Source organism: Salmo salar, chromosome ssa28 (genome assembly GCF_905237065.1).
Source record: "Salmo salar chromosome ssa28, Ssal_v3.1, whole genome shotgun sequence".
NCBI lineage: Eukaryota > Metazoa > Chordata > Actinopteri > Salmoniformes > Salmonidae > Salmo > Salmo salar.
The window spans coordinates 32702894-32722025 of NC_059469.1; the positions used below are offsets into that span (position 1 = coordinate 32702894).

The window sequence follows — 19132 nt, forward strand, 5'->3', positions numbered from 1 at the left end:
ATCTGAGCCCAGTTTTTCTAAATATTTCATCTATCGGTTAGAATGAATTGCTTAGAAATATAATGAATGGAGTGGACGAATCATTGTCTTGAATAGGGATGTCCATTCTATTCGTTATATTTCTATGCATTTTTTCCTATCCGAATTCAGCTAGATAATAAAATAAAAAAACAGGGCCTTGATGATTGATTTGTCAATGATGAAACTACCAACAACAAAACACCACCACCACTATCATCAGTATATGTATATCTAGTACAAATGATAAAAGTAGGGAATAGGGACGTTTTATTGATCAGTGTATGCTGCAACATACAGCATGTTTTTAAAAGTCCCGTACAGTCAAAATCACATTTTTCATGAAATTGGATGATATTTGGATGACACCAGATCAAAGTAGTATGACTAAAATGTGAAAAATGACTGTTGCTTCTACATTGATAAAGTTTAATCATAAAGTTACTGGTCCCCTCCCCCATGTCAACCACTTGGATTCAGGAGGCGCGATTACCACCAGCATTTTTGTGACATCACAAAAAGCCTCTCGTTTTAATACACCAATGGTAACATCTTATTCTCTTACCTAATTTAAATAACTACAGCCTTGTTATCAACATGACAGAAAGCATGTTCGCAGAGGGGCATTGTTTACATAGCTAGTTAACTAGTCTACTGGTGCCAAAATGTGACTGCAGATTGTCAGCAAACAGAATTAGATGGTTCCCCTATTCATCTAAGGCAAAGATACTTACAGGTTTCCACTTTCATCTGTGTCTGGTGTTAGCAAGTAACTGGATAGCTATGTCTTCATCCAGCATAGAACAAACACAGGGCGAAGGGTGGCACAAAACTCAGACACAGTTGTCATGTCATTACATCAAGAGACATGCCAAACAGAAGTAATACAAAACTTCTTGACATCATTGATAGTCATGATATATGAGCATTTGATAAAGGTGGCTATAAATTAGTCTCTGAATGTGCTTGAGCAGGGATGGGCAACTGGCAGCCCACGGCCCATCTTTTGTAGGCCATCAAATAAATGTCAATATTATTATTATTTCTTGTGGGGTTGTGCATCAGCAGATTGTCAGTCACTCAATTAGCCCGTGTCAGCAAATTTGTTTTTAGATTGGTAAGTTAGTCTAACCATCTCAATGGGCCCCCATTGATTTTGTAAGTCACTCTCACTCAGATATGAAACTAACATGGCATAAGTCAGGGCTATGCAACGTTTTGCTTAGGGCCCCCAAAAGGCTTTCTGGGTATGGATGTGGATGTGCGAACGCAGACCTGCGAGCCACTATGGCCCCGCATGATGAGTGATCCCCCCCCCACCCCCATCTAAGTTGTCCATCCCTGTGCAAGAGCAGCAAAACGACTCTCTTCTGCTGCGCTAGGATACAAGGATTGTAGGCATGTGCTTTGTCAGTGGCTGTGATGTAGCGTTCAGCAAGGGGTTGATGGACAGTCCAGAAGAACGAATGAAATGGTAGGCGGGACATCCTAGCTTCAAGTAGTGTCAGATTTCACAGCCTGAGTCACAAGCTAAGGAGATATACTCCCAAGTCTGTGAGAACTCCGGCTATTGCTGAATGCAAGACATTTCGCTATACGGTGTACACAGATACATTTTTAAGCGGATTTGCTGGTTGGAACCTGTACCAGACCCATGCTAGTCCCCTTTTAAGGGACTATAATAATATATTACATATAACATTTAGCAGACTCCTTCTAAGTGGCTAACCTGTGCACAATGCCTGCCTGCTCTTACTGTTGCCTGTGAAAACATTTTCAATTGTCCATGAGTTCATTTGTATTTTATTCTATTTCACCTTTATTTGACCAGGTTAGTCTCATTGATAATAACAATCTATTTTATTTAGTATTTTATTAGGATCCCCATTGGCTGTTGTTATTTTATTAGGATCCCCATTGGCTGTTGGTATTTTATTAGGATCCCCATTAGCTATTGCGTAAGCAGCAGCTACTCTTCCTGTGATCCACACAAAACATGAAACATGACATAATACAGAACAATAATAGACAAGAACAGCTCAAGGACAGAACTACATACATACATAAAAAAATTTTAAAGGCACAAGTAGCCTACATATCAATGCATATACACAAACTATCTAGGTCAAATAGGGGAGAGGCATGAGGTGTTGCTTGATCTGGTTTTTCAAACCAGGTTTGCTGTTCATTTGAGAAATATGAGTTGGAAGGAAGTTCTAAGCAATAAGGGCTCTATGTAATACTGTACGCTTTCTTGAATCTGTTCTGGATTTGGGGACTGTGATAAGACCCCTGGTGGCATGTCTGGTGGGATAAGTGTGTGTTGTGTAAATTCACTATGTAAACAATTTAGGATTTTCTACATATTCATGTTTCTTATAAAAAGAAGAAGTGATGTAGTCAGTCTTTCCTCAACTCTTAGCCAAGAGAGACTGGCATGCATAGTATTTATATTAGCCCTCTGATTACAATGAAGAGCAAGACGTGTCGCTCTGTTCTGGACCAGCTGTAGCTTAACTACATCTTAAGCACAGCCCTCATGAGAGGATAGCCATTCTCAGAGAGAGCACTGCTCTGTTCTGGGTCAGTTGCAGCTTAACTAAGTCTTTCCCTGCAGCCCTCGACCACATGACTGGACAATAATCAAGAAGACAAAACTAGAGCCTGCAGGACTTGCTTTTTGGAGTGTGGTGTCGAAAAAGCAGAGCATATTTTTTATTATGGACAGGCCTCTCCCCATCTCCCCAACCATTGAATCTATATGTTTTGACCATGACAGTTTACAATCTAAGGTAACACCAAGGAATTTAGTCTCCTCAACTTGTTCAACAGCCACACCATTCAATACCAGATTCAGCTGAGGTCTAGAACTTATGGAATGATTTGTACCAAATACAATTCTCTTAGTTTAAGAGATGTTCAGGACCAGTTTATTACTGGACACCCATTCCAAAACAGACTGCAACTCTTCGTTAAGGGTTTCAGGGACTTCATTAGCTGTGGTTGCTGATGTGTATATGGTTGAATCATCAGCATACATGGACACACATGCTAGTTTTAATGCCAGTGGCAGGTCACTGATAAAAATAGAAAAGAGTAGAGGGCCTAGAGAGCTGCCCTGCAGTACAACACACTTTACATGTCTGACATTAGAGAAGCTTCCATTAAAGGAAACCCTCTGAGTTCTATTAGATAGAAAGCTCTGAACCCACGATAAGGCAGAGGTTGAAAAGCCAGAACGCATTCGTTTTCTCAACAACAAGTTATAGTCAGTAATATCAAAGGCCGCACTGAAATCTAATCTTCTCATTATCAATTTGTTTCAACCAATCATCAGTAATTTGTGTCACTGCAGTACATGTTGAGTGCCCTTCTCTATAAGCAGGCTGAAAGTATCTTGTTAATATGTTTACAGAGAAATAGCATTGTATTTGGTTAAACACAATTTTTTTCCAACAGTTTGCTAAGAGTTGGCAGAGCCAGTAAAGGCCGCTTTACCACTCTTGGGTAGCGGAATGACTTTGGCTTCCCTCCATGCCTGAGGACAAAGACTTTCCTCTAGGCTCAGATTAAAGATATGACAGATAGGAGTGGCTATAGAGTCAGCTACCATCTTCAGTAGCTTTCTGTCTAAGTTGTCAATGCCAGGAGGTTGGTAATCATTGATCAATAACAATAATTTTTCCACCTCTCCCACACTAACTTTACAAAATTCAAACTTGCATTGCTTTCCTTTCATTACAAGTTTTTTATGCATGAGTACGATGGCCCACTGTTGGAGTACACTGTTGGAGTACAAATTATTTGTCTTTCTGCCCATCATTTAACTTCCATCATTCTTTATAATTGATATTGGCTTCATAATACAGTTTCTTCTTCTTTTTGTTGAGTTTAGTCACATAATTTCTCAATTTTCAGTAAGTCAGCCAGTCAGATGTGCGGCCAGACTTATTAGCCACTCCTTTTGCCCCATCTCTTTCAACCATACAGTTTTTCAGTTCCTCATCATCCATGGAGTCATAACAGTTCTGTCAGTTTCTTACCACGTGTATGTTTATCAATAATTGGAAGAAGCAATTCCCTAAATGCATCAAGTGCAACGTCTGGATGCTCGTCATTAATCACATCAGCCCAACAGATAGTTTTTACATCATCCACATGAGTCACAGCAACATCTTTTGAATGATCTCTTATATATTATTTTAGGCCCAGCTGTTGGAACATTGGTTTTCCTGGATAAAGCCACTATATTGTGATCACTGCATTCAACGGGTACGGACACAGCTTTAGAACAAAGTTATATAGTGTTAGTAAAAATGTGATCAATACATATGGATGATCTTGTTCTTGTAGTGTTTGTAAACACCCTGGTAGGTTGATTAATAACCTGAACCAGATTACAGGCACTGCTTGCTGTGAAAAGCTTCCTCTTGAGCGGACAGCTTGATGAAAACCAGTTAATATTTAGGAGAGACGAGACCGAAATAGCAGCACACAAAGTTGCAGACACATTTACAACATAAAACACAAAGCACTACAGTTAAAAAAATAAAAAATTACACATTGAACAGCAAGATGGTTTGGGAAAGTGTGGTTTAACTAGCAGTCAAAACATTGACAGCTCCTTACTTAATTTTCCATCATAGAGTTTAACCAAGCTTTAAACTCATTTTCCATCATAGAGTTTAACCTAGCTTTAAACTCATTTTCCATCATAGAGTTTAACCTAGCTTTAAACTCATTTTCCATCATAGAGTTTAACCTAGCTTTAAACTAATTTTCCATCATAGAGTTTAACCTAGCTTTAAACTCATTTTACATCATAGAGTTTAACCTAGCTTTAAACTCATTTTCCATCATAGAGTTTAACCTAGCTTTAAACTCATTTTACATCATAGAGTTTAACCTAGCTTTAAACTCATTTTCCATCAGAGAGTTTAACCTAGCTTTAAACTCATTTTCAATCATAGAGTTTAACCTAGCTTTAAACTCATTTTCCATCATAGAGTTTAACCTAGCGTTAAACTCATTTTCCATCATAGAGTTTAACCTAGCTTTAAACTCATTTTCAATCATAGAGTTTAACCTAGCTTTAAACTCATTTTACATCATAGAATTTAACCGAGCTTTAAACTAATTTAAAGGGACGAGCTCCTGTAATTTCAGGACCTTTTGAAGCTTGTTCCAAGCGGAAGGAGCAGAGAACTTGAAAGCGTTTTCACCTATCTCTGTACAATCAACAAAACACAGTCATGAAACACAGGCGATAGTTTTCAGACAAGTAAAATGGGAGCTGTCTCAATATGGCCTGATAAATAGAAATGTACCAATTTTATTTACTAGGCAAGTAAGTCAGTTAAGAACAAATTCTTATTTTCATTGACAGCCTAGGAACAGTGGGTTAACTGCCTGTTCAGGGGCAGAACAATAGATTTGTACACAGGCGATAGTTTTCAGACAAGTAAAATGGGAGCTGTCTCAATATGGCCTGATAAATAGAAATGTACCAATTTTATTTACTAGGCAAGTAAGTCAGTTAAGACCAAATTCTTATTTTCATTGACAGCCTAGGAACAGTGGGTTAACTGCCTGTTCAGGGGCAGAACAATAGATTTGTACCTTGTCAGTTCGGGGATTTGAACTTACAACCTTTCGGTTTACTAGTCCAACACTCTAACCACTAGGCTATGCTGCCGCCCCAATGACTTCATGACTTCATCTCCGAAGAGCTAAGGAAGACCAGCCCACTCTCATGTAGAGGGTACAGTGATGAGTGAAGGCTTTGGAGTTAGTAACAACTTCAGTGCTCCATGGTACACAGTCCAGCATATGTAATGAAATCACAGGGGCATACATGTACAGGATATCACCAGAATAAATTACAGGTAAGGAAGTAGTGGATACAAGCCTCTTTCTCGATTCTAATGAAAAACATGACTTAATACGAAAAGAAAAACTTGAGCTTAAGCTTTTTCACAAGACCTACGACGTTTAAAGGTGAGACACTCATCTATCAACAAACCTGTGATGTTTAATGGTGAGACACTCATCTATCAAGAAACCCAAGTACAAGACCACAATGTGGGGTTTAAAGGTGAGAAATTCATCTATCAAGAAACCCAAGTACAAGACCACAATGTGGGGTTTAAAGGTGAGAAATTCATCTATCAAGAAACCCAAGTACAAGACCACGGTGTTTAAAGGTGAGACACTCATCTATCAAGAAACCCAAGTACAAGATGTACAATTTGGGGTTTAAAGGTGAGACATTCATCTATCTAGAAACCACAGTACTTCTTAGTTGCTAGTCTTTCTATTTGTTTTTCCTGCACATTGACTGTACGTGGAAGAGTCTGAGGTTTCATCTTAGATTTCATGAAAACAATCAACTTTGTTTTTTCAGCATTTAAAAGCAACTTCAGCGTACAGAGCCTGGACAATAGTAAAGGCAGACTGCAATGGCCATGTTTCTGAATGACCATTGGCCAGTTACAATGAAATTGTGTTGGTATTGCCATGTCAGCAGAACATCTACGTCAGAATGGGGTTCCTTGGAAGACACAAATGTCCTTGGTCCTCGCAAACTGCTGCGATAGTAGCAGCCATGGCTGAATGTACCTCAGGTTCTGTGGTGCCATTTACCAGTTCCACAGTCACCATCGGGGGTTTGCAATTAATGCTTGGGCGCTTGGGGCGCGGGGAGTTGCGCGGGGAGTGGCGCGGGGAGTGACGCGGGGAACGCCGAAGCTTAATTTGATCGTACTCTTCTGCGCTGACTTCCGGAACCAGGACCTTAGCAGTGTGGTGGAACATGGAGTAGTCTACCTTGTAGTATTTCAGGTTTACATTCAGCATATCTTGGAACAGATGTCCCCAGTGAATCTCGTCGGGTGTGTAGGAGGTGCGAGTCTGGTGCAGGATGCCCGTTGAGTCGTCCGTGTAGGTGAAGGACACCACCAGCTCAAAGTCGTCTTTCCGAAGATCCTCCAGGCTCATGTGGTAGAGTGGAGTACCGGGCTCAATAATGTGGAATATGGTGGTTGGTATGGCTAAAAGGATATCACTCTGTTTGATTTCCAGGTCCTTGTAGTTGACGTCCACCCTCCCAGTGGCGTGCATGGTGGGGCGGAAGATTTGAGCACGAGCCATCCCCTCCACCATGTGGTGCTGGCGGAAGTCCCCGATCCTCCATGACAGGCACAAACGCCCATTTCGCAGGTTGATGACAGCGCAGTTGCTGAAGCCTACCGTCTGCGTCAGTTTCCGTGTCGATGCCATCTCTGCCACAGCGATACCGATGACAAATGTATCAATAAAACAGCTGATGACATCCTGCACGGTTACGACGATGATTGCCACCATGCAGTTCTCTGACATCCCTCTAAAACCATAACCGATTGTGGTCTGGGTCTCCAGTGAGAATAGGAAAGCCGCGGTGAAGTCCCTCACCTCGTACATACAAGGGGCATTAGTAGGGTCCTTCATGTCGCCGTTAGCCAGGGCGATCACCCAGTAGAGGATGCCGAAGAAGAGCCAGGAGAGGGTGTAGGAGAGGGTGAAGATGAGGAACATAACTCTCCACCTTATCTCCACCAGCGTAGTAAAAATGTCGGTGACATACATGAGCCACTCCTCAGGAACATGACGGAACAGGACATTGCAGTTGCCATCTTTGCGGACGTAGCGACGCTTCTTGTGCTGGTAGCCGATCTCGGCCTTCACGGCGATCAGGGGAGTGGTGTAGGCGTCGACAGAGGGATCGGAGGGACTAATCTCTGTGTAGTCGTTGTTCATCCTGTAAGATCTGGGAAGAAGAGAGACAGGAAAATAATGTTTATTGGGGTTTATTATCTGCTGTATAACACTGAAAATGTCACTGTTATGAATTGTAGTCTTTAGATTAGGTGGACAACCAGTGATTTGTTTCTGGATTCCGAGATTATGATTTGAGAATTATGTACCAGAACACTGAAATCAAACATATTCACCATCATTCAGAATACATATATTTACTTGAATTTTGTGGCATTTGAAGGACAACAGTTTTGCAGCAGCACACTCCTCCAGATACAACCACATTGTTTATTGGTGGGTCATTGGAATTTTGAGTGAGTGGATTTGGGTTGGGTGTTTGTGTGTTAGGGAGGAGAATGCTTATAGGGAGAGGTTGTGCCATTCCATCATAATGATGGAATGTTTCGGCGATTGGAAATCACATGATGGTGAGTTGGGAGACTTCTCTCTGAGGTTCACTGGTATTGAACTGTATTTAGACAGGGAACAGTTGAGTTGTGATGAGATTTGGTCTTTCTCAGTCTGTTTACTACCAAAAACGGTGTCTTGAGGGAGAGACAACATGCACAGACAGACACCAAAAAATACACACACACACACACACACACACACACACACACACACACACACACACACACACACACACACACACACACACACACACACACACACACACACACACACACACACACACACACACACACACACACACACACACACACACACCAGTGAATTCATTGCATTCCATCACATTTTCCACCCTCTCTTATGATAAGGAATAACATACGAAAGTTTCAGTAAGAATTGACACTTATATATTAATTGCACTTGAAGGCACTGCTTATTTTTCATGTTTTCCCTGACCTTGCCTTGTCTGTTTCCCCCACTTGGAAGAAGTGCTTTTCAGCTGGACTGAATGACTAGGAAATGGAAAATCCTGCATGTGTACACACAGTGGAAAATAATACCAATTTTACTTTTTTTTTTACAGTTTGATTTATGTTGACCAATGTTTTTATACATGCATTAGGATATGATATACAGCGTGACTGCCACTTTATCACCCATATCTTTTTAAAACTTATCCAAAAAGGCTCTTCAATGTGGTTCACCTAGCCACAACTAGCTTGCCCGTTTTCCACCGGCTTTTACTACGGTTATTGTCGGGCCGAGGAAGTAATTAGCAACAATGTCTGCCATGTATCAAACAGATTGGCACCCTATTGCATTTGGGACACAGCCAATCTCCAACCGCTCCTGTCTTGAATGTCCTCACCCAGATGCAACATCTTAACTAGATTGAGAAAAGAAAGCTAAGGACCTTCTTTTTTGACAGTAAAAACTTGAGACGAGAGAGAGAGAGAGAAGGCATTTTATTGCCTATTTTTTCCGCAACGGAGTTGTTCATAATTTTATTAACGTGAGTGTTCTTTTGTCTTTCCTCCATATGTAGTCTTCTATACCATTTAGTTTGCTGCGTGGTGGACTTTGACCTGCTCTCAATATGCAATTTAAGATGTCAACCCGGGATTGTTTACTATCTATGATTCCCATTTGTTTCTCCCATGGCTCCATGGACTGTATCAATACAGTTTATCATAATGAGGCAGTTGCCTAGAGATGTAAAACCCATGGCAACAGACCCTATTGGCCCCATCCATCTTCTGTGGTGTCCTCAGCTACTTTGAAGGATCATGTGGCCTGATTTTGCAGAGTTGTATTTTTTCCCTACTGCAGTTTGTTTATAATGCCCCGGCACTCATAGGGCTTTCCCTACTGCCGTTTGTTTCTAATGCCCCGACACTCATAGGGCTTCTCCCTACTGCAGTTTGTTTATAATGCCCCGGCACTCATAGGGCTTCTCCCTACTGCCGTTTGTTTTTTAATGCCCTGCCACTCATAGGGCTTCTCCCTACTGCAGTTTGTTTATAATGCCCTGCCACTCATAGGGCTTCTCCCTACTACAGTTTGTTTATAATGCCCTGCCACTCATAGGGCTTCTCCCTACTGCAGTTTGTTTATAATGCCCTGCCACTCATAGGGCTTCTCTCTACTGCAGTTTGTTTATAATGCCCTGCCACTCATAGGGCTTCTCCCTACTGCAGTTTGTTTATAATGCCCTGCCACTCATAGGGCTTCTCCCTACTGCAGTTTGTTTATAATGCCCTGCCACTCATAGGGCTTTCCCTACTGTAGTTTGTTTATAATGCCCCGACACTCATAGGGCTTCTCCCTACTGCAGTTTGTTTATAATGCCCTGCCACTCATAGGGCTTCTCCCTACTGCAGTTTGTTTATAATGCCCTGCCACTCATAGGGCTTTCCCTACTGTAGTTTGTTTATAATGCCCTGCCACTCATAGGGCTTCTCCCTACTGCAGTTTGTTTATAATGCCCTGCCACTCATAGGGCTTCTCCCTACTGCAGTTTGTTTATAATGCCCTGCCACTCATAGGGCTTCTCCCTACTGCAGTTTGTTTATAATGCCCTGCCACTCATAGGGCTTCTCCCTACTGCAGTTTGTTTATAATGCCCTGCCACTCATAGGGCTTCTCCCTACTGCAGTTTGTTTAACATGCCCTGCCACTCGTAGGGCTTCCTGTAACATGTATTTTCTGTCTTACCAAGGTCATCTAAGGAGAAACACGTAACACTTTACAACACCTACATTAACAACTGTGGTTTACACTTTGTGACACACTGATTGTTTGTATATTTGATTGCTATGTTTTGAGTCAGGTGTTAGTGGGTTCAATAGTGCTACTTTCAGAGTACTAATTCAATAGTGCTACTTTCAGAGTACTAATTCAATAGCAATTTGACTTTGCAGTGAATTTGGTCAAATAATTCGGTACTCATCTTATACCGGCAACACTAAATGCATGATGGATGAGGTTTTTGAATGCAAAGGCAGTGCATGGCCCACTGTTTAAGTGACTTTTATCTGGTGGAGTGAATCCAGAGTGTGGGGGAAAAGGTTGTGCCAGTAGAGGAAGTACCACAGGGCTGAATTGGTCTAGGTTAGACTGAGGGGAAAAATCTATGTGGAAACTGGAACACTCTCACCGTGTGATCACGGGCAAAGAAAGGATCCATCACAGCCAAACCACTGAGAGCATCCTCCCTACTCACAAACACACACGCACGCACGCAGGCAGGCAGGCAGGCAGGCAGGCACACACACACACACACACACACACACACACACACACACACACACACACACACACACACACACACACACACACACACACACACACACACACACACACACACACACACACACACACACACCCTGAAAGCATCTTTCCTTTCTCCGTCTGTGTGCAATCAATCCTCTCCTATCGTCTGTCCAAAACAAATGTGGTTTGACGTTATCTGACTGAGTTCACTAGACTCTCTGGTCTCAAACTCTGCTTCCTGTTGGCTAAAGATGTTGCCCCACGTTGCCAGAATATAGAACTCAGTGTATGAGATCACAGAAAAAACGGTTCTACTAAGTTCCCATAACCCCCTCCTTCTCCAAAAATGCAAATATATCTTTAAATGAAAACAGGAAACAAAACGTTATGCTTTTTACCTCTATAATGTTGTTATTCAGAGAATAATATATTCTTGAATGTGATGGTCTGGGCAGGGGTGACATTGTGGATGTTTGTGCGCGTCTGTATGTTGTCGTTTGTATGTGGATGTTTTGTATTGTAAAAAAAAAAATATATATATATATATATATATATATATATATATATATATATATATATATATATATATTCTTGAATGGAAAGCCCTACTGTATGTCTGTGAATCATCTCCACATTACCAAATCCTCCTACTGTTAATCTGTTTACGTTATACAGTAGAATAACCCTCACTTTAATGACATTTCACTGGTCATAAAACTCTGGATTACAGCACTAATACAGTATGTATTATTGCTAACTTAGCCTAAAAGGAAGCATGTTTTAAGATGTTCAAATTGAAAATAAACCACACAATCTTAATTGTGTTAATTAACACAACTGACGTCTTGATTTAAGGCCTACTTTATGCCGGTGAGGATCTTAATGCTTCAGACCACTGGTGTGCAGTGTAGACACAGTGCACCAAAACCAGAGGCTCTTAGCCCCTAGCGACGCAACGTGGTGACCAGTCCTAAGTATATCTCAACACATGACCCCCTTATACGTCCCAAATGGCACCCTATTCCCTATATAGTGCACTACTTTAGACCTGAGCCCTATGGGTACTGCAGTATATAGTTAAAGGGTTGCCATTTGGAATTCAGCCTCAGTCAAACTTAATTAAGATTCGCGCCTCCCAGGACAATATGGTCAGTGTTTTCTCCAACAAGGAAAGTTTGTCAAGAAACTCCCAACGGCCCCCTTCAAATATGTTAACAGGCTGACTCTCTGGTAATATTTTCTACAGGTACCGGCCTTAAATGTTTAATGCGTTTAATAAGGATAATTCTATTTTGTCTCATGTGGATGTTAATAGGCTGACTCCCTAGTAATATTTTCTATAGCTACCGGCCTTAAACCCTAAAATGTTTAATGTGTTTAATAAGGATAATTCTATCTTGTTTCATGTGGACGTTTATCTCATAACAGCATCAAAGATCTGAGTGTTATGTTCCCTCCAAATGTTAATAGTAGTCTGCTTTTTTTTGTTTTTACTCAGATTTCAATGACCAAGTAAAAAATGGTATTAATCCAAATCTATAAAAACAGCTGTAGTGCTGTATTTGGAAAAACACAAGCTAGAAGTCTAGGCATGAATCTTGCAGCACGCTGGTGAAAAAACAAGCAATCAAACATGAGTAGCCTACTGTAAAAAGTCTTCATTTCGGTTTAATTTAATCAAGTTACACTGTGGTCAGATTACGATTCACACATTCTCTTTGAGTTCTATTAAGTTTTCATTGTTCTCTATGCAGTCATAACAGGGTATTTCCACAGAGGCAGAGCAGGTTACCGTATAGAATGTCTGATATTTATCTCAAATAGTGTTCATTCGTTGTTCATTTGGCCTTTCATGTTAATTAGATGATATTGCTGTCAGACACCACGCACAGTAGGGTTAGTTAGACATCAGTTTAACAAATAAGATCAAATCAGGCATTCATTTATTTGAATAATTGTCCAGTTACAATAATGCATTTATAGCTGAAGCAACCCAGATGTCCTTGTGAACACAGGCACCTCTAGTTACTGTAGGCCGCCAGTCTAGGGAGGGAGACACTCATGCATCCGCAGACACACACACACACACACACACACACACACACACACACACACACACACACACACACACACACACACACACACACACACACACACGCACACGCACACGCACACGGACAAAAACGCACGCACACACGCACACGGACACAAACGCACACACACACACACGGGCACACACGCACGCATACACACACACAGACACACACACACACACGGACACACACCGTTTGCTTGCATGCAGTAATATTCCGTAAAGCTGGTGCCCTTCCATAATGTACGTTTGTGCTGAAAACCTTTGCACCCAATGGCAGCACAGTTCACCTGCAATATATTGGACTGAAAACCTACAGGACCGTAGATCTCCAGGAAGAGGGTTGGGCTGAAAACCTACAGGACAGTGGATCTCCAGGAAGAGGGTTGGACTGAAAACCTACAGGACGGTAGATCTCCAGGAAGAGGGTTGGACTGAAAATCTACAGGACCATAGATCTCCAGGAAGAGCGTTGGACTGAAAATCTACAGGACAATAGATCTCCAGGAAGAGGAGTTGGGTAGCCCTGTTGTAGATCATACATATACTGTAGGCTATGTTTCTTTATTTGTAGCATTGTGGGGCAATTTCCATCTATCCACGTTGCCGCCGGGAAATGTGTGGCAAGCTGGCGTTTTGCCCCAGCACTTTTGATTTGTATTAATAAAAAAATATTGACACAAAAGTGTTGAAAAGAGAGACAAAGTATCGTGGTTTAGACTGATTCACCTCATGATTTGTTTGACAGGATTTTTAGGTTTTCATTCTCCCTAGGGCCAGGAGTTCTTCCCCTGGTCCCATCATAGCCCACATATAGTAAAACCATGTTTTATAGCTGCTTTTAATACTATGTCTTACCAAGAATTATACCCGGTTAGGTAAGCCTACCAGATCAGAAAAATCTCTGGGCCCCCAGGAAAACAATTTCCCCCACACCACTCTGTGGCCTGTGGTGCAACCTCTATAATCACCACATAATGTTACAAATGAAAAAAACATATTCTATTTGTATGATCTACTATCTCAAAAATGTTGACTTACGTAGTTTGACTTGGAGTTCAACGAGACAATTGTGTTTACATTGCCTTGCTCAGGGGAGCAACTGTTGGGCAAGTGTTGTGCGCGACCTCCCGAGGTAATGCTTCGAGACGTGATAATTTCGCAAGTTTAAACAACAGTATTGCCTCTTGAGAATCGATATCTCTTCGAGAACCTCTCAAAAAATGTCACTTTGCTATCGTTAATGTGAAAACTGTATTATTCATAGCTTGTGCCATCCTTTGAAAGATCAATAGACAACACATTTCTTTTGAAACAGTGTCTTTTTCTGCTCTGTCAGCGTCTAGGTGTCATCGACTGACACACTCTTCACTTCATAACGCTCTCTCGGACCACAAACAAACTAGCAGCTTCCTACCCATACTCATAAAGCATCTCAAAGTAGAAGTGCTGATCTAAGATCCGAGTTGTCTTTTAGATTAAAATGAATGAAGGAAAAAGGAAACCGCACCCTGCTCTTGATAGTATCACTGATATTTAATAAGCTTACGTATCAGCCACACGGCCTTCGTCAGAGCTTTTGTGAATTTTCTGAAAACAGCACCTCTATGTAGACCTAGCCCCACCCACATCCGTTCCACGCATGGAAAGGGGTTGGAGGCAAAGGAAAAAGAAATGAGTGCTACCAAACATAACAATATGTATTTCACAAACACTACGAAAGTGTATAAATAAGACGCATTAAACACGTCCTTTTTCCTTCATCCTGTTTCAACTGTTGCCATGCACCTGCAAAAGATTGCTCAGATGTGCGAGTGCCTTTTGAATTTTAGATTAAAATGAATACACAGACGGGAACTGATACTAGACCTACTCTGAGATGTATTTATGTATACGGGCCCAATATGTTAGTATGGTTCAGTGACAAAAAATCAAATGGCAATTACTGTCAATCGCCCAGCAAGGATTTACTTCAGACAAAGTACTTTACTGTACCTTGATGTGATAACTCCATTTAGGTTCTGATATTCTGAGACTAACTGTAGATTTTAGTGGCCCTCCGGTCTCCTTTTCAGCTGAAACACCTGATCTACTTAACAAAAAGGCACATCTCAATAGGTAGTTCAGGTAAGTCATGACATGTCACAAGTGGGAGGGGCCTTTCCTCTTCTGTTCTCTATTGTTCCTCAAGCGGGGGGGCGATGACATCACATATTCCCATCAGACCAACTCCATGAATGACCTACTCATTGTTTGCAGTTGTGTCAAAAAAACAATATTTTGCTCAAAACATTATTTTTTTTTTACCCTTTAGTATGTGTACTTCACAGTATTTATACTTAGGATATCGGTTTTCAACAGTAAAAGTAAAACAACTTCTGGAGGACGTCTTTAACCTTTAATACAACTTAAAGTTCACAGATATGAAAGATTCAGATCAGAGCTTTGATCAACAATCTATCACTCTTGTCAACAACTCCCCTTTTTTGTAAAAACAGTTATGCATGGTACTGTAGGTCTGTAATTAAAAACCTTAGATCAGTCTCAGGTATTCCATTGTTGTTGTTGTCAGCAGATCGTAGTTGTCAGTTTAAACTCTAGCCTTACTTAGTGTCTTAACACTTTAAATCTAAAAACAAAACGTTGATAACAGCACTAATCTGTTTCTAGGTTTAGTTTCTTAGTGAAAAAGTATTAAAGCACAAATAGATGACCGTAAGACAAACTGTTGTTAAACCAAAAAAAGATATAGAATTTACACTTTCAGTATATTTTTTGTTTTCTCAGTGGAAAGAAGAGACGTTAGAATAATTGAAAAGGACCTTTAAATGTCAAGCCCTTATAACGCAAATCTACCACTGATCGGATTGAATCCTGGCCTTTATCACTTCAGGAAGGCATGCTTGATGACCTTCACTTTTTAATAACAAGAAACCCTTATTCTTGGCTTGAGCCATGTTTGAAAGATCAATATTTATGTGTATTTTCTGCTCTGTCAGTATTCTGTGCATCATCTCAGCGGAAAGAATTGATGCTAGATGGGAAGACACTTGCTGAATCAACGTCGTTTCCATGTCATTTCAATTCAATTATGTTGAACCAAAGTGGAATAGATGTTGATTTGACGTTAAGTAAAGCTGAATGCTTTAAATATCCCCTGTGCAAGACCACACTTTAGGTTTTCATTATGCAACTCCCAATACTTTGGCTTGAGTTGCCATTCGACTACTAAGCCATTTTCCATGTAATAAGTTTTATTTAGTAATTGCATGGCTCTCCATTAACCCTCTAGAGTCAAAGCCCTGTCTAAGCTGGGGGAGGGGAGTGGGGTTCTAAACTAACATACAGTATGGAATTGTTTTAAGATGGTCATAGCAAGGATTATTTGCTATTTGAGTTAGAATTTTAAGACCCCTTCATTTATCAAAAAATATATATATAAAAAAAAATTGGATGAAACATTGAATTTGGCATTACTGCTATTAGCCAATAGAAATGCGTTGAATAACAGATTCACTACATGGAACAGATAGTCCCCAAAACATTTTCAAAAGGAAGTTTGTTCTGAAGTGCCTGTTCAATATCTGAGAGACCAGGAAACAATTTACACGACATAAAAAAAAATGTGACAAGTATTTATCACCTTATTTTAGGTGCTAAACTGTCTCCATATATACTTCCGTCATTTAAAAAAAACTGGTACCGGGAACCTTCCGACGAGTCTTGTGAACATCCTAGAGCAGAACGGAGAAGACCATCGTGTTCGTGAGATTTCTCATCATTCAATAATACTTCGTAGGCCAAATTGTTCGGACGCTACAGACGTTTTCATGAGAATACAGATTTTTTTTTATTGTGTTAGTTCAATTTCCACAGGGCGAGGGTTAAATAATAAACAGTCGTATTTTAAAGCAAAGTTGTGATGAACTAAAAAGCGAGAAAAAGAGATAAAAAGAGCATTGTTGTTTCATACCTGTTACAAAAGTAGTCTGGAGTCGGTCTTCCTCTATGTGAGGCTGCTTCCTGTGTGTAGGGAAGAACCTGAGCAGAGACTGGTACAGGTGCAACAACAGCCGTGCCTATTAGAATGAAATCGGCCCTCCTGTAGCTGTACAAAGTAAATATAAACACCTCCCCTTAGGTGTGTCCCTGTGTGTGTCTGGGTAGGCCTGTTTGTGTACATTATCATAACAGTAGCCTTAACAACCTCCATGGCTCAGAGCAGGTTGTTGTGTCTCTTTCCTTCTGGCCATCTTGCCCAGCATTTAGCCTTTCTGCAATACATTGTTTCCAACCTGTTCAGCGACTACTTTGTGTTGTATTGATGACTATATTTCCCCACCTATACTGATCCTGATCTCTAGTTCTAGGCTACCTCTCATGGGAATCAGGAGAGTCCATTATTAATTAACAAGGGTGAGAAACTCAACCGCCTCTTTCTCCGTCTGGATGTGAAACGAGTCCAAACATATTTGTTAAATAGTTGAACAACCCTCCTGACAATGGTTCAAAATTAGAGCTTTTCAACCTGTATTCACCGTGACTTGACCACATAAAGAGTAGAGGAATCCCACTCTCCCTCATGTACCCACTCTCTCTGTTTCTCTATGAATTGACCATGGGAACCCATATTTCCAATCTGACAATCCTTAGAGTGACATGACACATCAGACTCAAATGTCTCTTTGCTTCCCTCTCAATAGTTTCTCCAGAAATCTTTATTCATTGTCAGAAGCAAGAACAAATTCAAATAGGCAGGTTTTCAGATATGAGAAACAGAATGGTGTTCTAAAAAATGTTTGTTTGACATACACACAAAAAAATGTGGATTCCTTAAGGGTTCTTTAGGAAGGATGATGGTTGTATGTGAAATCATACTAACCGAAAGAACCCTTTTGAGTCGTTTAATGGTTCTTTTCAGTTCAAAAAAGGGTTCTTTCATCTCACTCAGGGTAATAATTCAAATGTAGGGGCAGTAGCTCATTAGCATATGTGGGGGTGTGATTTGCACACAGCTCTTTTTGGGCAACCCTGAGTGATGGTCCTTGGTTGCAACCAGTTCCAAACTGCCTCTGGAAACAAGGTCAGCACAATAACTGTTCTTCAGGAGCTTCATGAAATGGGTTTTCATGGCAGAGCAGCGGCACACAAGCCTAAGATCACAATGCCAAACGTCAGCCGGAGTGGTGTAAAGCTTGCAGCCATTGGACTCTGGAGCAGTGGAAACGTGTTCTCTGAAATGATGAATCACGCTTCACCATCTGGCAGTCCGACGGGCTAATCTGGATTTGGTGGATGCAAGGAGAACGCTACCTGTCCAAATGCATAGTGCCAACTGTAAAGTTTGGTAGAGAAGGAATAATGGTCTGGGGCTGTTTTTCATGGTTCGTGCTAGGCTCCTTAGTTCCAGTGAAGGGAAATCCTAACACTACAGCATACAATGATATTCTAGACGATTCTGTGCTTAAAGCAAGTCAAAATGAGGCTCAGTAGTGTGTGTGGCCTCCACGTGCCTGTATGACCTCCCTACAACGCCTGGACATGCTCCTGATGAGGTGGCGGATGGTCTCCTGAGGGATCTCCTCCCAGACCTGGACTAAAGCATCCGCCAACTCCTGGACAGTCTGTGGTGCAACGTGGCGTTGGTGGATGGAGCGAGACATGATGTCCCAGATGTGCTCAATTGGATTCAGGTCTGGGGAACGGGCGGGCCAGTCCATAGCATCAATGCCTTCCTCTTGCAGGAACTGCTGACACACTCCAGCCACATGAGGTCTAGCATTGTCTTGCATTAGGAGGATCCCAGGGCCAACCGCACCAGCATATGGTCGCACAAGGGGTCTGAGGATCTCATCTCTGTACCTAATGGCAGTCAGGCTACCTCTGGCGAGCACATGGAGGGCTGTGCGGCCCTCCAAAGAAATGCCACCCCACACCATGACTGACCCACCGCCAAACCGGTCATGCTGGAGGATGTTGCAGGCAGCAGAACGTTCTCCACGGCGTCTCCAGACTGTCACGTCTGTCACATGTGCTCAGTGTGAACCT

General features: G+C 41.4%; 1 protein-coding gene across 1 annotated transcript; it reads right to left on the reverse strand.

Moving 5' to 3' along the window:
* Positions 1-272: 272 nt before the first annotated feature.
* On the reverse strand, positions 273-17176 carry LOC106589891 (inward rectifier potassium channel 16-like). Its single transcript, XM_014180304.2, has 2 exons — positions 17058-17176; positions 273-7822 (listed from the first exon to the last, which is right to left on the reverse strand). The coding sequence occupies exon 2, from the start codon at positions 7810-7812 to the stop codon at positions 6550-6552; it is 1263 nt and encodes a 420-aa protein (XP_014035779.1). The 5' UTR covers positions 7813-7822; positions 17058-17176; the 3' UTR covers positions 273-6549.
* Positions 17177-19132: the final 1956 nt, after the last annotated feature.